The sequence below is a fragment of the Megalopta genalis genome, chromosome 10, assembly GCF_051020955.1.
Source record: "Megalopta genalis isolate 19385.01 chromosome 10, iyMegGena1_principal, whole genome shotgun sequence".
Taxonomy (NCBI): Eukaryota; Metazoa; Arthropoda; class Insecta; order Hymenoptera; family Halictidae; genus Megalopta; species Megalopta genalis.
The window spans coordinates 9,112,352-9,127,592 of record NC_135022.1 but is presented as its reverse complement, the minus strand read 5'-3'; the positions used below and the strand labels follow the sequence as shown (position 1 = coordinate 9,127,592).

Sequence of the window (15,241 nt, the reverse complement as noted above, 5' to 3'; positions counted from 1 at the left end):
TAGCGTGTATCCAATCCGCAGTGAATCCTCAGCCAATCAGGGCAAAGAAAATTTCTATATGGACCTTCGCAAACGGATCAAGCTGCGGCCTGGAGGTGTTTGCTTCATGTATGCACATGCTTAGTGAGGAGTGGGAATTTGAAAATATGACGTCACGGCAAAGAGATCGTGTCATTGGTCGTTACCGTTGGTCGTCGTCAAGCATCAAGCGGGCGATGTGACTGGTCGTAATGTTTCACGACTGTTTACGACATTGTCCGTTATTGTAGACAGATCCAACCGCAGTCTCAGATTGCAGATTGTTACAAATTCGTACAGATTGTAATTGCAGAGGGAACGCAATAATGTATCCACATAGGTTATGTGGATGTCAGTGATGCCTCTCAATATTTTTAAACAAATACAATTGACACTTTATAAATTATGTCAACAAGAAGATTTTTTTATCCAAGCATACGTTGAGGATGGATTTTGGATTTTATGAACTTGATCATTCAACATGAATGTTTGTTAGTACGGTAGAAATTTATTTACTAGTAGTTGTAACTTGTATTGGCATAGAATAGAAATACATTTTAACATTGTTTAATCGAAATAGGAAAATGATGTCGGTAACAGTGGTGAATGATACAGACAACAAGGGACAAGAAGATCCTATTAGATGTATATTTTTCTCAGAATTTCATCATATTGCCGGTCCAAAAATTACTTGTCAGGTTAGCAACTTTCGCGTATTACCGATTTTGGTTGAATCGTAAGTAATACAAACGTGATGCGATTTAATTTTTTCCAGGTGCCAGATAACTTCATTTCAAAGGACATTTTTGATAATGTCAGCGTATATATCATACCAAAGGCACAATTGCAACGTAGTACTATTACCGTGTAAGTATTGCTTTCGATCGAGAGCATCGATTTAATCGGTTATAAAATTAATGGAAGTTTTCATCGTTTTCACAGAACTTTAAAAGACTACAAGATTCTAGGATTCCCTGTAAAAATTGACGATAAGAAGTACGCAAGAAATGCTTTTTATTTTAATTTATGCTTCGTATGCGACGCAGGAGCTCGTACAGTACACTACGAACCTGTTGTTAAAAAGATGTCTGACTTCTTGGTAAACGCGCGTTTGTTTATAAGGTTCAAAAAAGATCAATGGGAACTTTTGTTACAATCGCTGTTACACTCGTTTCCTCGACTTATACCGTAACTTCGATCTTTCAGATGGCTCTTGAAATAGAAAATTGTTTTTTGTCAGCATCCGACGATAAAACAAGGTTAGCAGAAATGCTTCAACAGGTAATGCAGGATCTAAATATGCACAAAATGTGTACGCTAACAGGTAAAAAGTACTCGAAACCAATACTTTTACCTAGGTATATCAAAAATATGAAGTATAATGTTTTATTAGAGGGGACAATGACGTCCCACTTGAAAGTCATAAAGTTAGCACCTGAGCCGAAACCAGTTCTTGATCATCAGGTACCGATATTCTTCGAAGGCCGCGAAGCATTTCAGAGCGATCAGTGGGATTTGACTACGCAACAAGTGTTGCCTTATATCGATGGATTTAATCACGTTGCACGAATAGCAGCGGAAGCAGACGTAGAGAACAATCTTGTTAAGAGCTGTGTGCAGAATCTTGTGTAAATATTTACGCGCGCAAGAATTCGTCTCGTAGAGTTTACTCGATTCAAGTAATATTATTTCTCTTTCAGATATTACGGCGTGGTAACGTTGATTCCGATATTCCAGTATAGCAACGTTTACGCAGCAACATCGAAATTGAAAGTGTTGGCAGAAAATACCAAGTTACAAGAACGATGTATAGCATACGCATCGAAATTTCGTAAGCTTCGTATCTCCAATGTAAATATTCGGAGAAGCTGGAGAATGCATTTGACAAAACTATGTTTTTCACAGCTAGGCAACCCGCGTATCTCAGGGACATATACAGAATGTACGCGAGCATGACACACGGTAGTAGCATGAGAGACTTATGCCAAAGACTTAATCCTCAGAATCTGAGAATCAACGAAAGAAGGCTGGTACAATTTGGTCTCATCGAAGGCCTCATTCGTAGAGTGTACAAGGTGTAACTTCTCAACCTTGTTATTTTTACCAAAGAAACATTACTATATTTTTATCTTTATACAAATTCGTCACCCTCCTTTTCTCCTTTTTTTTTTATTCCAGTATCCGATATGTCTGCCAGGATTGCCTTGCAGCGACGAGATGAAAAACAATCCCGTGTACAAATATTTCACGGGAACGTATAGCCTCGACGAAATATGTTGCAGTACGGGCCAGTCGGCGGCACAGATAGAAGATATCGTTGAGCGCGATCCGAACGTTGTCATGTTATGGAAATAACGCGAAACAAGCGGTAGCCTATGAACTCCGGAAGCAGAGATATACATAAAAATATACGTGTACTTTTCAATGGATATTCTCGATCATTCGTTTCACTTCGTTTATGTACATATCAGGTACTTTGTTGCTCCTCATCTCGTCACATTTCTTCTCCATCGCTTCCCGCAATTGTTTCTTACGTATTTCAGTCTCCGTGCGAATCGCCAGACCTTCCTCGAACATCTTTTGCCTAGCTTCGATGCGTTTCCTTTCCTTCTCGTTTACCTGTGAACAAAATCCCATTACGGACGTGTTTAGTTTCAAACGTTATTTCCTATTTTCATTCGAGAAACTAAGAAACGGACCTGTTTCAGTATCTCGCTCCTGTGCTTCAAGGCTTGCCGTTGCTTCTTCTCAAGCTCTTTCTGCTCTCGGCAGAAAGCTTCCTTTTGAACGCGCACGATTTTTTCAAACTCGCGCCGCTCTCGTTCGATCTCGATCGCCTGCATTATTCGTTTATTATCGATCTGTTTCTCTCGCTCTTCCGCGAGACTCTTCCGAGCCCGAGCTCGCCCCAGAGCCTCCTCCTTCTCTTTTTGCCTCCATTCTCGTTCCACTTCTTCCTGAATCCGGGCAACGGTTAGCTCCTCTATTCGTGCCTAGAACGAATAAACAATTGACTCGATGTCGAGTTTGAAGTTTCCATAGATTCTCGAAAGCGGTATACTTGCGTGTCCTGATCTCGCAACGTCTGAGACGCAACTTTCGCTTTATCCTCGTCCTTCCTTCGTTTCTCCAGTCTTCGTTCCTCGGCCAGCCTCGCCTCTCTTCCTTGTTTCTCCATTTGGTACTCCCGAATCCTGCAATGAAGCGTGGATCGAATCGCGAAACGGTTCCACGAGACAACGAACATCGTACCTAAGATCAACGATTATATTTTCCTGTTCCTCCATGGCTTTCAGATGTTTCAATTGTTTGTTCCCCTCCGCGATTTCCTGTCGAACTCGGGCGAAATCGGCCTCCCTGTTTTGCAGCTTGGCAATCTCGGATTGCTGCCAGGCGATGTTGCTTAAATTAATCAGTCGGCTTTCCTCCTGCTTCCTAGCAAAATCCAAAAGCCTTTGTTCCTCGTTCTCGCGTATTTGGCCCTTCAGACTGTTCGCGAACTCCAATTTCTTGGCTATCTCCTGTTGCTCCTTTTTCAGCTCTTCTTTGATCGCCCATCTCCTCTCGTTCTCCATCATGTCGTTCAAACGCTTCTCCTCCTCCTCCAACTCGGTCTCCATCAGTTTTCTCTCCGCTAACTACAGGGTTAACGCGTTAAAATAATGCCAACGTTTCTCTGTCGCAACGAAATAAATCTGAACTCAAGGTGTTATCTTATCGTTCGTTCACCTGTGCATCGCGTACGGCACGGCACTTCGTTTCCAAAATAATCCTGTTACACTTCTGTATCTCCTCTTCCTGTTCCAGTCTCATATTACGCGCTCGCTCCAGCACGTATCCAGTCCTTTTCCTGGCCTCCTCCTCGATCTCTGCCAGCTCCTCGCTTTTCTCCCGGGGTCTCTCCATGTCCAGCTTACGGAACTCTTCTTTTCTCGCCATGCTTTCCGCCACGAGTCTCTCCCTTTTCTCTGCCTCCGCTTTCAGGGCTTGTTCGCGATCTTCTTCCGGGACAGCGTCGCCGCACATCCGAAATTGTTCGTACTCCTTCCTGGTCAAGACTCTCGGGGCGATCGGCTTCTTTCTCGCGATCGTTTTCATGGTTCCCCGGATCTTGACTCTTCCTTTGGTCGACTGGTTACATGAAAAATAAGATCATTTGGCGGTGTTCTTTAAAAGCACAAATTGAAAATATATGCGTAAAACGTTAGTTTTTTGATCTTTCTAGAACCGCGTGGTAGTAGAAGCGTTCGTAGTTGTACCAAACATGCGAGATACTCTACCTCTTTTCCGTTGCAAGGGACGCAACCATATTTCGCATGGCCGCCGCTTTTGCATTCGCAGTTGCCGGCTTTTTTCGGTTGACTCGGGCAAAACTTGAGTTTTCCGTTCTGACACTTCGACAACGACGTCGTGCAAACTGTAGCCATTTTCGATCCGTCCACTTTATGCGCCACCGTGTAAATGAAATTCGCACGCTCGTAGCGCAACAAATTGTCCCGCGATTCGGTCGTATCGAATGGTTCGACGTACGCTCGAGAGTACACTTTGTCTGCAAATTAGCCCGACGAAGCACGGTTTCGCAGGAATGTTCGTGCCGTTTATATCGGTGAACAGGCTTTCGTTCACTGGCAGGGAGGAATATCGGTGACCGAGAGACGCGTTAATTGTTTCGAAACGCTAAACGTCGATCGCTTCCTTTGTTTGTTCGATAGCAGTGTTTTAGCACCGCTGACAATGAGATACGTTCCGATTGTATTCGGGCACGAAAGCAGATTCTTTTTCCTACGGACGATACCTTTTTTTCATTGCAAGAGAAACAATATTAACAATGTGTCTTGTTTGCAGGAGAAATGGGACATCGTTGAACAAATCTGTTAAGCGAAGCATAAAAGAAATCAATTTCTAATCACCCTGTTCTTGGTTTCATCGATACGGACAATTTTTGATTTAAAAGTCCGGTAATTATTCGCAAAGATGCGCACCCGAGAAACTTTATAGCGCGTTTGTTATTATTATCATCACTATTATCACTATTATTATTATTATTTTACAAAAGGATTAACTTCGAGTTCAATTTTAGCAAATAACCAGAGCGAAAATATGTTCGATGCTGCAATAGCGTGGCCGATTTTAAAACAACGATACAACGCGTGGATGGGGTGATTCACCCCTTCTGTCCATGGTTACGTACCGTCGCAGACCTTCCCTACAATGTTGGCTTTCCTCAGGTGGGAAAACGCACATGTGGTTGCGCGTCGCTTATCAGCTGACAATAAGTATTTATGTTTCATGCAAAATATAATACACGGGTCGGATGTCTTGGAATAGTTGATAACCTTGGATCCGATTTATCCGCTTCAACTTGAAATTTCAGTTCAATTACGAAAGTATAGAAACGACACATGCTATATCGATTCGGTTAATACGGCGAATACGGTACAACCTCCGTCGACGAATAATTAATTAGCGAACGCTGTACGGAGATTCTGATTTGTTTTTTTCTTTTTAAACGAAGTCGTATAAAAGTTACGATCGAATGAAAATTTTGCTTATTTCATTATATTTACATTACGCTCCGTATAAACGACTCCGTATTATCGCTCGTTCGATCATATCCAATTCGATGTGTAACATATTTTGTACGCGAATAGTATATTATATAGTATATTATATAGAATAGTATATAGTATATATAATTATATATAATAGTATATTATATAGAACGAATCTGCGAAAATTATAGAGCAGTCGAGCGAGCGCTAAAATACAGTTACACGATAATTACGAGTTACAGATGTGTGCAAACGTCGATCAATAATATCCTACATTGATTTCGTACGACAAAGTTCGGTACAACGCGGAGAAGTAAAGAAATAAAAAGAACAAGAAAATAAATAAACGAATAAGCACAAATGCGATATAAAAAAAAAATAAGTTTTCTCGCAGTTTAAGAACGCATCTATATATTCGTAAATAGTTTATGCCCGCGTTGTAAATAATTTTGTCCAAAGAAAATTGTATAAAAATCACTTCGACAGCTGTTAGATTAAATGCTATCGAGATCGATACGTCCGGATAATAAAATATCAAAGTGCAAAGAGAGAAAAGGAACTATGCGAGAATACTTCTCTGTTACGGCACGAAGAAAAGTAACGTGGTCGTAACGACCACCCGATGATCGCTGCAGCGATCGGCGTATCGCGATCGAGAGGGAAGGGTTGCCGTTTCAAAAGTGGCATGACAAATGCGCGCTACCGAATGGCAGAGGGGAAAGCGAATTCGACGTCCTATTCCCCGGTTGTCTAGCCGGTAAACATTTTATTTATGAGCTGCGCCAAACGAGTGCGTTCTAGTCGGCCAATTGCGAAGGGTTTCCTAAATAAGAAGTTTTCCTGAAGAGGGAACGAGCGCAATCGTGAGCGACGCGCGAGATCCCTCGGTCGCCGCGTTCGCCGCGCCGACTTTATTTTTCGTGCTACAACGATTCGTACCGGCACGATTCGCTTTGCGACACATTGTACGCGCCGACGATCGTTCTCTCGTAAAATTTGCCCGCGAAACTTCTGTGCGGTGTCTTTGCTCCGGTATTCGTTCGAATCGTCGGTCGATAGTCGGAATCGGTAATCGATCTTCAACGATATCTCTGAGCAAACGTAAGTTCTCTTCGATCGTAAGTCCCGTTCGACCGCCGAGGAGCTCTCTTCTTATTATGAAAAAGTACGTCAGCAGCCGAACGGTGAAAATGTTGTCCGGATAACGTTTCGCCAACGAATCGCAAGCTTCTCGGTTCGACCGGTGGCGGAATTCTTCTCCGCCGAATTCTTCTCGAATGTGAACCATATTTTCGAACGTCTTCGTACTTTCGACCAGAGCGTTGCTCCAATTTGTCGTGCTCGCGATTATCGCGTTCGGTTCGCTCGGTACCGAAATACCGGTTCCGAATATAGCATTTCTCGGTCTTTTTGTAACTGTAGAAACACGTAAAATCGGCTGTATTTATGTATATCGTGTTCAACGACTCGACGAAAGTACGTTTGTCCGAATTGTATTGGTAAATACCTCCGAGCGAACCGAGGATGCGCGTGTGCGTGCGCGCGCGAGTGCGTGCGGGGGACACGGTTTTCGGCGAAGTTTCTTCGTGACGAAGAACAGGGACACGCGAACGACGGGAAGCTTGAAAAATCGTTGGCGAACGAGCCGTGCATACGTAGAAAACTGCGAACGGCGTGCACTCGAATCGGAACAATTTTCCATCGATCTGCCCTTTCCCCTTCGGTTTTTCTCTCGGTACGCCTTCGTCGCGGTTCGCACATTCGCCTCGAACATTACCCTGAAACTTTTCCATGCAACAACAGCGACGTAATATCTGCAATCGTCTGGGAAATATTTGCCTCGAAAATGAACGAATCGCGAACTATCGTCACGGCCGTCGGGACCAACGCCGGACCCCGTTCACCGTCGAATCCGGAGCGGATCTGTTGATGCGAGGCGATCGAGCGTCGCCGAAGGAGAAAGAGACAGGAAAATGAATAGACGCGATGCGTGCCGAGCGGAAAGCCCTTCGAAGAAGGACAAAGGAAAATCGAGAAAGTGGAAAGCTGCAACGACGTTGTCGGCGCCGAGCAACTGGCCGAAGGCGATGATGTCCCGCGACGATAGAATCTGCGAGAGGGCCGAGACGTTCGCCGAAGTCACCCCGTCTTCTAGCGGGTCGCAGGCGAACGGTCGTAAAGGGGAACAAAAGGGAGAAGACGAAGAGGAGGAAGAGGACAACGAAGAAGGTGACTGCAACGTCGAATATTTCTGTCGCAACGCGAAAGGTAAAGATTTTTGTTTCGTCGTTCAAAATCATTGGAAACGTTCGATTCGGTTGCCGTTTTGCGTTCGATTTTTCAAAGTATCGCGATACGCCCCAAGAGCGATCGTGAAAATCAAAATATATTTCTCGATTAGGATGTCGAAAGGATGTCGATTTTCATGAGACACGGTTGAACGCAAAATTGATCGAATCGTGTTTTAAATATTTCAAATATCAACGAACGAATGCGCCGCGAGGAACGAATTCCGTATCGAAACCTAAACGAATCGAATTATATTTCGAAGAGGAGCGGGGAATCTGCCCGATCACCGGTTCCAGCGTGATTCGGGATGATCCAGGGATCGAAGGAGCCGCGCGCGCGAAGGAAAACGGTTCGAAGAAGATCGGGAAAGGCAACGACCGATCGTCGACGATGGAAACTGCGAAATCGGCCGGCGAAGAAAAGCCGATTTTCGTTGACCTGACGACCGACGAGAGAAAGAACTGGAAACGGACGATCCTGAAGCGTTCCTACGACCTAAATCCTCCGATCGAGGACGACGAACGAGAAACGGAAGACCAGAATCTTGCTGCGAGCATCACGATAGGTATGATTAATCGATTCTTCTGCTCGAATCGATCGATCGTCGCGATGCCCCTTGCTCGCAGCTTACAGCGGTTTTCGTCGAGAAACTTGTACCTGCCCTGAAATTCCTTTACAAATGCATACTGGATACGCTCGTAGTCGCGATATCGATTGGAAAAATAAACGGCCGTACGTTGGAACGGAACGTTAAGCTGCTAGGGACCGGAAAATTGATCGAAGCACGGGGCAATCGAGCCTGTTTTTCTTATCCTTATCGAACGGGACTCGACGAACTTTCCGACCCGTTCTCATCGAAACGATCGAGTCGAAATTGAATTTTCGTTGCTCGATTTTCGATCTTCGAAAAAGCAGAGTCTTCTTTCGCGAGTCGCTGCGCGTACGTTGGTCCGCAAACTTTCGCAAGAAGCGCGGCCGGATCGCGGTATGCCACATTTTCCCCTTAAAAATCGATACGGGACCGTCTATCGCCGCATAGTAATGTCCCCTAATCGACGCCGAAATTCTGGAGAAAAATGGACAATTTTGGAAGAGCAGATACGATCGTTCGAGCCTCGGCGGTGTTAGTTTCTGTAGTTACCGATTGCCAACAATTATGAAAACGTGCTGCAAGGCCCGTACCTCCTCTTCCCAAATTGTCCATTTGTCTCGAAAATTTCGGCCTCGAGACGTTACCGTACGTACGTGCCACGGTAACGATAAAAGCCGATTATACGCGATCGAAGAGAATGAAACTGGTCGGACAAGGTTTTCCGTTGATACGGGCTCGTAATTAATATATATTATCGGTTCTTCGATCGACGATACACGCGCATTATACGTATAATCGAAATCTTGCAGCCGACAGCTCGAGTAAAACACGCAACAGTTTGGCAACGGCGCTGCGGGACCGTGGATCATACCTGATTCCGGTGCAGCCTAATCGTTCCCTGCCGATTCGGCCCGCGCCATTGCCGACGCGATTGTTCCGCAAGAACGGCCTTTCGCTGATGGTTCTCTCGAAGCCGACCAACTTGGACCTCGACGACTCGGAGGAGTCGGTAAAATCGAGCAGCCTAACTACGAGCGAAACAACGCTCGGCAAACGCAACGGAACGGATGCCGGCTCCGAAACGGCGAAGGCGTCGACTTCGGAGGACTCCTCGGTTCCCCAGGATTGCAACAAGGGATCGAAAAGGTTCCGAGAACGATTCGATTGTCGCGAGTACCGTGTCGGTTCCGATCGAGACGGTCGCGAAGAACCGGAACGACGCCTCGCAACCGTGTTTTGGAAGACGCGCGTATCGGTTCCGCCGATCGGCCCTCGCGTCTCCGTTTCGCGGCTCTTCGGAACCGATATACGTAACGCTTCCGTAACGGTTGCGAGACGTTCGTTCGGCTGCTCGCGAGCGTTTCGAGAGACACGACCGCTTTCAAAAGCCCGGCTCGCAACAGTCGACAGATTTCGATCGAGCCGAGTCACCACGGCGGGGCCAGGAAGAAGAGCATCGACGACAACGGGGATCGGGAGAAAGACTGCGCCATGCAGAAGAGGAAGAAGAAATCGCACGGGGCGGATTCGAGCCAGGGAGCCAAGGAGAACGGCTCGAGGAGCATCGTCAAGGAATACCTGAGGAACATTTGCGGCTCGACCGACAACCCTGCTGCGAGAAATCGGAGCACCGGTAAGTGCGCGAACGCGTGCTACTATTGCGAGAAGGACGGCTGCAGGAATATGACGGTGCCTCCGTTGAGGCTGAAGAAAATCGTTCGTACGGGTAAGCGGGACAAACGAGATGCTTCAAATCCCATCGGTTACATAGTACTCGACCGCGAATAGGCGAATTTCGCGCCAAGCCTATTCCTGAAACTACCTATAATAAATTCATCCTAATCGACGCGTTCGAATTTATCGAACAACAAAATAACATGGTACATAACGTACGGCGATAACGTATAGAATTACACGCGTTCGTCGTTGCAGGGACGAAGGAGAGCGACGATTCGTGTACGGCGGCGGGATCTAGCCGCGAGTCGAACTACAAGATCGTCAGGGAGGAGAAGTCTCGTCTACGATCGGGCCCGCATTTTACAAATCGGAACAGCGCGCTCCAGGAAAATGCGACGAGCCCGAAGGTCCCGAACAACAACCGGAAAGTGAAATATCGGCGGAACAAGCTGAAGCAGAAGCTCGCAGAGTTGAGAAGCAAGGCCCTCGATCTGGCCAAGGTGATGGCCGACGACACCAGCTCGCAGCAAAACACCAGGCTGAAACAGATAATGAATCGATACGAGAAGCAGATCGAGAATCTGTCGAAAATGCACGACAAACTGTCCGCGGCGCTTCCAGCTTCCGAGGAAGGCGAACCCGGGTGTTCGTCGAACGTCGACCATCTTCCCGCCGGATCGAATCGAGACGGACCCTCGGGAAACGAATTTCCGATCTCGTCTTCTCCGGAGCCACCGAAACTCTCTCCCCGATCTTCGACGAGTTTCGAGAATATACCGCCCGAAGAGATCAGGAACAGTCCTCCCATCTTGCCCAGAGTGTGCCTGAACGTCTCCTCGTCGAGCCAGGACGAGGAGTTTCTGGTATCCGACTCATCGACCTGGTCCGCGTGCGAGGAACCGACCGATCGGTCGTTCTCCGCCGACTCCGACCGATCCGATCGTCCAAGGAAGGATTTGGCCGGCTTGGGAAGCTGTACGCGAGCCACGGAGAACGGTTCGAACGTCGACGCGAACGATCATCGAATCGACAAAAAGTGTTCGAGTCGTTCCGCGAGCATAGGGCGGCTGTTCGAGGACGATCGTTCGGAGGAGAAGAAGGACGAGGGGAGGCACGAGGTGAAAGAAGAGGAGCATTCGCCGGGCCGTTTGGTCATCCACGAGGAGGCGAACGCTCGCGCGATCGGGGTCCCCGACTCGGGACCGATCATCGGTTCGGTGATAAGCGGTCCGGAAGTAGCCGCCACGGTTTCAGCCGCTGCCGGCGAAATACGCGAACCTGCCACCGGCAAGCGAGTCTCGCGGCCCGATCCTTGCGTATCCGGCGAGAATGAAACGCGGCCGAACGTTGGCGAAGTTAATCGGAACGCGCACAAGCAGAAGGTACAGACATTGAAACGTCTTCTTCCGGGACCGAGAAATAATCCGTTCGTTCGGCAGGTCACCTCGAGCTCCAATCGGTCCGTTCAGGTCCAATTCGCGCAGGCTCCCGCGAGGCAGGAAACTACGATGTAAGGTCGACGCGTGCCGATCCGGTTAGCATCGAAGTACTAAAACATGAAAAACTTTCAGACCTCGACGAGGCTACAAAAAGGAGAAGCCGCCCGTCGACGCGGCTCCGGAGAACGCCGGCAATTACACCATCACCGAACAATTTCCAACTCTTGGCAACTGGGTAGCTCGAATGTCCAAGAACGTAGGAGCCGTTCCATTGGACCGCATCGTAGGACCGTCTGAAAATTTTAGCCGAGTAAGGGTAGTTTTCGTCCGTTGATCGATTCGGTGAAACCGATTCGTTTGCGGCATGCGCGCGTTGTTGATCGATGGGCTTACCCAGCAGGTACCTACGTCGAAGATGCACAAGACGATCGCCCTGAATGTTCCCAACGACATCGTGAACCCAACCCTTCCGTACGGTACCAACGGTTGGCAGTTCTATCAACAACAACAACAACAACAACAACAACAACAACAACAACAACAACAACAACAACAACAACAACAACAACAACAACAGCAGCAGCAGCAGCAGCAGCAGCAGCAGCAGCAGCAGCAGCAGCGTCAGCAACAGCTGCTGCAACACGTTGCACCGCAGCCGGTCCCGATGGTTCCACCTTATCGACCTCCTATTTATACGCCAATTCCGATGGGTCAATATTACGCGAACAACTATGCCGTGAGTATCGTCGCGAGGAAGGCTCTCTCGACGCGGTTGTTCGAAATTCGTGCGTAACGTTTGGAACTTTTTTTTTTTAGATCGATCCTTACAACAGCGCGGCTCTAAATTGTCATCCGACGGTCTGTCCTTACAGTCCCTACCCGTACTACCCCAGACTGCATCCGCCGTCGTTACCGGCGCCCTACCATTTGCCCATACAAGAAGGCTTCCGGCCGCTGCAACACTCGGACAAACGTTACCATCCGTCGCTCCAATCCGAACCTGTCGCGAAGTATTCGCCGCCCGTGGCAAACAATCTGCAGCAACCTACCGCTTTGCCAGCCGATCGTCTGCGAGGCGTCGCCGTTAACGGAAACAACGTCGGAGTGCCCGGTCTACCGCCGCTCTTCTTACCGCCCGCGCCCTACAATCCCGTGATGCAAGCGAGGCAGAAAGTACTTCCCGGTATGCTCGCGGCAGCTGCAGCCGCCGCGGTTATGGCAGCGGCCACCTTGAAGGGACAACGCGACCCACCAGCCTGCGACGCGAGGAAGTCCGATCTGTCGAACGCGACTTTCGCGAATGTTATAGACTCGGGCAGCTCCCGTGCCGGAATTATCGGCAAAACGGAGATTCCGCTCGCGAATAATAATTCGCGGATGCAAAATTATTTGCTCGACAGACTGGGCCTTGCCTCGAGACCCAACGATTTTATTATGCAAGCGGACACGAATTCGAGCGGCGACAACAATCGATTACAAATAACGGCGATCGATTCCTCGACGCCCCAAAGGATTCTAGTCCCGCAGACGACCAAGACCGTCCCCCAACACGAGGTCAGAAACTGCGAGACTCCGCATTTGGGCAAGGTGAACCAAAGCCCTAATAGCTCGTACACTCTAGTTTGCTCGAACTGCGGGCTGATCGGCCCGAAATTCAAATGTCTCGGCTGCGAGATGGTTTTTTATTGCAACGGACAATGCCAGCAGTTACACTGGAACTTTCATGTTAAACAGTGCCCGAAGAAAATGCCGAAATTGAAGAAAGTTTCTTGAGACGGCACGGCGTGTTCGCATTTGGGATCGTGCCCCGTTTGGGTTTTCACTATAATTTGACCAAAGGCTTGTTAGCATAGCATCGAATAGATTCATCCGTGTCTACGAACAGCCGTATCGGCGACACGGCTACGCGTGATTTCTTATCGTTACAATAATATACGTACAATCGATTCGATCGTATCGGAGAACTCGGCACTCGATGTACCTGGCTAGAGAAAGGCTGCGATCGATCGTGATATTTTAGAATGATCGTAAATAGATTCGACTAATATACATGTATAGTTTCATCCATTCTCGACGAGAAGAATTCGGGTGACGCGAACGGCAATGACAAGGCACGAAACGACGTTTTACGAAATCTCGGAACGATTAGTTTAATTATTCGCGCGTTTAGTACCACTACTACTACCGGAAACATTCGTCTAGACCGATTAGTTAAAAAATTATGCGTCGGAGACGCGACCGGTCTCCCTCGATCATTATCCATTTGTACAAACAACGACGTATCGCTCTAACTCGTTCGAATATTTCAAGTACAAACATTTTGATACTGCCGCTTACGATTACGCTAGAACGTAGAATATATTAGGATTCGCCGAGGTGCGGATCATTTTTATACAAACTAATTATATACCTCGTTGACGTTCGGAAGCCGGACGGCGATGCGAATGTTCGTGTTCTTTTATCGTATGTACGAGTTTATCGATGTCTCTCTGTGCAACTTTTAATGTGTACACGAACGCGAGAGGCGATGAAAAAGAAATTTCTCTTTTTATCAACGGGCGAACACTTATGAAATAATATGCTACCGATATACGCGACGAACAATTCAAATTGGACGCATCCTGCGAGCAGTAGTTGCTTTATCTCGTCTTCTTTTCTTTGCCAAAATTGAACATTTATAAACGATATCGATAGCGACTCCCATTATAATATTCCTGACACCGTTTAGAACGCGAGAACTTTTTCAACAACCGGAATAAACGATTCGAATATTTCTTTAGACGACAGATACGGACCGGTATACCGGACAACGACTGAACTGCTTCGTTACACATTTGTCGTCGCTTCGAACGACAAAACAAAATAAAGGACTCTCGTTTTTCAACATTTTTACTCCTCTACAAACTAAAAAAGCTACCGCGTTTCGAAAAGTGTCCGAATATTAACGGGAGTCACTCCTATACATCTACGAATGTCTTTTTGTTCGCTCTTTTCGTCGGAACGCACCAAGCTACGATGATGTGATATAATCTGTGCCTCATTTACTCTAGCTTATCGCAGTCTTAGCATGTACAGGAATTTCTCCCGAAAGAAAACAACGATCAAAACGGTCGAAACGGTCTGTTCGAGCGTGCGTCGGGTAAGAGGAACCGCGGAGCTACAAAATACATACGTGGTAAATACTGGATGCGTACGCGACCGTCGAATCGTGGCTAAAATTTAGAAATGAAAAAGTTCACGTACAGTTTCGCGGTCCCTCGAAATACACATTCGGTTCCCGTTCCCCGCGACACTCGCGGAGATATTGCTGTACATGCGCTTCGATGTTTATCAAAATCGAAAGAGTGCTGTATATATTTTTATACAACTCGAGAAACAACGCGTAAACAACATTGTACGTTTCGTAACGGGCTATCGTATGTAAATCTTTTATACCGTGTAGCGATGTTACATATTGTTCAATAAATAGCACAATGTTGACTTTGTATTTGTCGCGGTGTATCGTCTGAAAAGCAGAAAATTATCCGGAACATTTCACGTACCATGAAAATATTCCGAGGCGGTGGTTGTGGTCGGATCGGAAATATATATATATATATAAAATCGTTTCGCGTGCGAGTTTAAGCAACGATAAATACGCGCGCGAAAAATGATTCCAAGTCCGATCAAAGGAT

General features: G+C 47.0%; 3 protein-coding genes across 10 annotated transcripts; 2 read left to right on the top strand and 1 right to left on the bottom strand.

Annotated features, from left to right (window-relative positions):
• The first annotated feature begins 4 nt into the window (after window positions 1-4).
• On the top strand, window positions 5-2,447 carry Nprl2 (Nitrogen permease regulator-like 2). Of its 3 annotated transcripts, XM_076524826.1 has the most exons (9): window positions 29-518; window positions 599-716; window positions 794-885; window positions 961-1,117; window positions 1,225-1,342; window positions 1,412-1,646; window positions 1,719-1,849; window positions 1,924-2,093; window positions 2,197-2,447. In XM_076524826.1, the coding sequence occupies exons 1-9, from the start codon at window positions 481-483 to the stop codon at window positions 2,371-2,373; spliced, it is 1,236 nt and encodes a 411-aa protein (XP_076380941.1). In that variant the 5' UTR covers window positions 29-480; the 3' UTR covers window positions 2,374-2,447. The 3 variants fall into 3 exon arrangements, with proteins under 3 accessions (XP_076380940.1, XP_076380941.1, XP_033330459.1); XM_076524825.1 differs by having other exon boundaries at window positions 5-518; window positions 1,225-1,646; XM_033474568.2 differs by having other exon boundaries at window positions 32-509; window positions 1,225-1,646.
• On the bottom strand, window positions 2,434-4,841 carry LOC117222713 (cilia- and flagella-associated protein 45). The gene is made up of 6 exons (XM_033474566.2): window positions 4,299-4,841; window positions 3,748-4,149; window positions 3,271-3,656; window positions 3,080-3,212; window positions 2,718-3,011; window positions 2,434-2,637 (listed from the first exon to the last, which is right to left on the bottom strand). The coding sequence occupies exons 1-6, from the start codon at window positions 4,443-4,445 to the stop codon at window positions 2,440-2,442; spliced, it is 1,560 nt and encodes a 519-aa protein (XP_033330457.2). The 5' UTR covers window positions 4,446-4,841; the 3' UTR covers window positions 2,434-2,439.
• LOC117222707 (uncharacterized) lies at window positions 4,839-15,054 on the top strand. Of its 6 annotated transcripts, XM_076524818.1 has the most exons (11): window positions 4,839-4,976; window positions 5,099-6,671; window positions 7,374-7,838; window positions 8,122-8,424; window positions 9,261-9,624; window positions 9,855-10,177; window positions 10,384-11,510; window positions 11,568-11,638; window positions 11,700-11,877; window positions 11,965-12,303; window positions 12,384-15,054. In XM_076524818.1, the coding sequence occupies exons 3-11, from the start codon at window positions 7,544-7,546 to the stop codon at window positions 13,338-13,340; spliced, it is 3,957 nt and encodes a 1,318-aa protein (XP_076380933.1). In that variant the 5' UTR covers window positions 4,839-4,976; window positions 5,099-6,671; window positions 7,374-7,543; the 3' UTR covers window positions 13,341-15,054. The 6 variants fall into 6 exon arrangements, with proteins under 6 accessions (XP_076380933.1, XP_076380932.1, XP_076380934.1 ...); XM_076524817.1 differs by having other exon boundaries at window positions 9,261-9,597; window positions 10,384-11,638; XM_076524819.1 differs by having other exon boundaries at window positions 9,855-10,084; window positions 10,384-11,638.
• Window positions 15,055-15,241: the final 187 nt, after the last annotated feature.

Excerpts from the sequence above, each read along its gene's own strand:
- Nprl2 (XM_076524825.1), top strand. The coding sequence starts at position 481 with ATGAACTTGATCATTCAACATGAATGTTTGTTAGTACG. Across the intron at positions 519-598 it reads CATGAATGTTTGTTAGTACG|GAAAATGATGTCGGTAACAG; the intron begins GTAGAAATTTAT and ends TAATCGAAATAG. Across the intron at positions 1,647-1,718 it reads AGCTGTGTGCAGAATCTTGT|ATATTACGGCGTGGTAACGT; the intron begins GTAAATATTTAC and ends TTTCTCTTTCAG.
- LOC117222707 (XM_076524814.1), top strand. The coding sequence starts at position 7,544 with ATGAATAGACGCGATGCGTGCCGAGCGGAAAGCCCTTCGAAGAAGGAC. Across the intron at positions 11,639-11,699 it reads GCGAGGCAGGAAACTACGAT|ACCTCGACGAGGCTACAAAA; the intron begins GTAAGGTCGACG and ends AAAAACTTTCAG. Across the intron at positions 12,304-12,383 it reads ATTACGCGAACAACTATGCC|ATCGATCCTTACAACAGCGC; the intron begins GTGAGTATCGTC and ends TTTTTTTTTTAG.
- LOC117222713 (XM_033474566.2), bottom strand. The coding sequence starts at position 4,445 with ATGGCTACAGTTTGCACGACGTCGTTGTCGAAGTGTCAGAACGGAAAA. Across the intron at positions 4,150-4,298 it reads TCCCTTGCAACGGAAAAGAG|TCGACCAAAGGAAGAGTCAA; the intron begins GTAGAGTATCTC and ends TCATGTAACCAG. Across the intron at positions 3,012-3,079 it reads TGCGAGATCAGGACACGCAA|GCACGAATAGAGGAGCTAAC; the intron begins GTATACCGCTTT and ends TATTCGTTCTAG.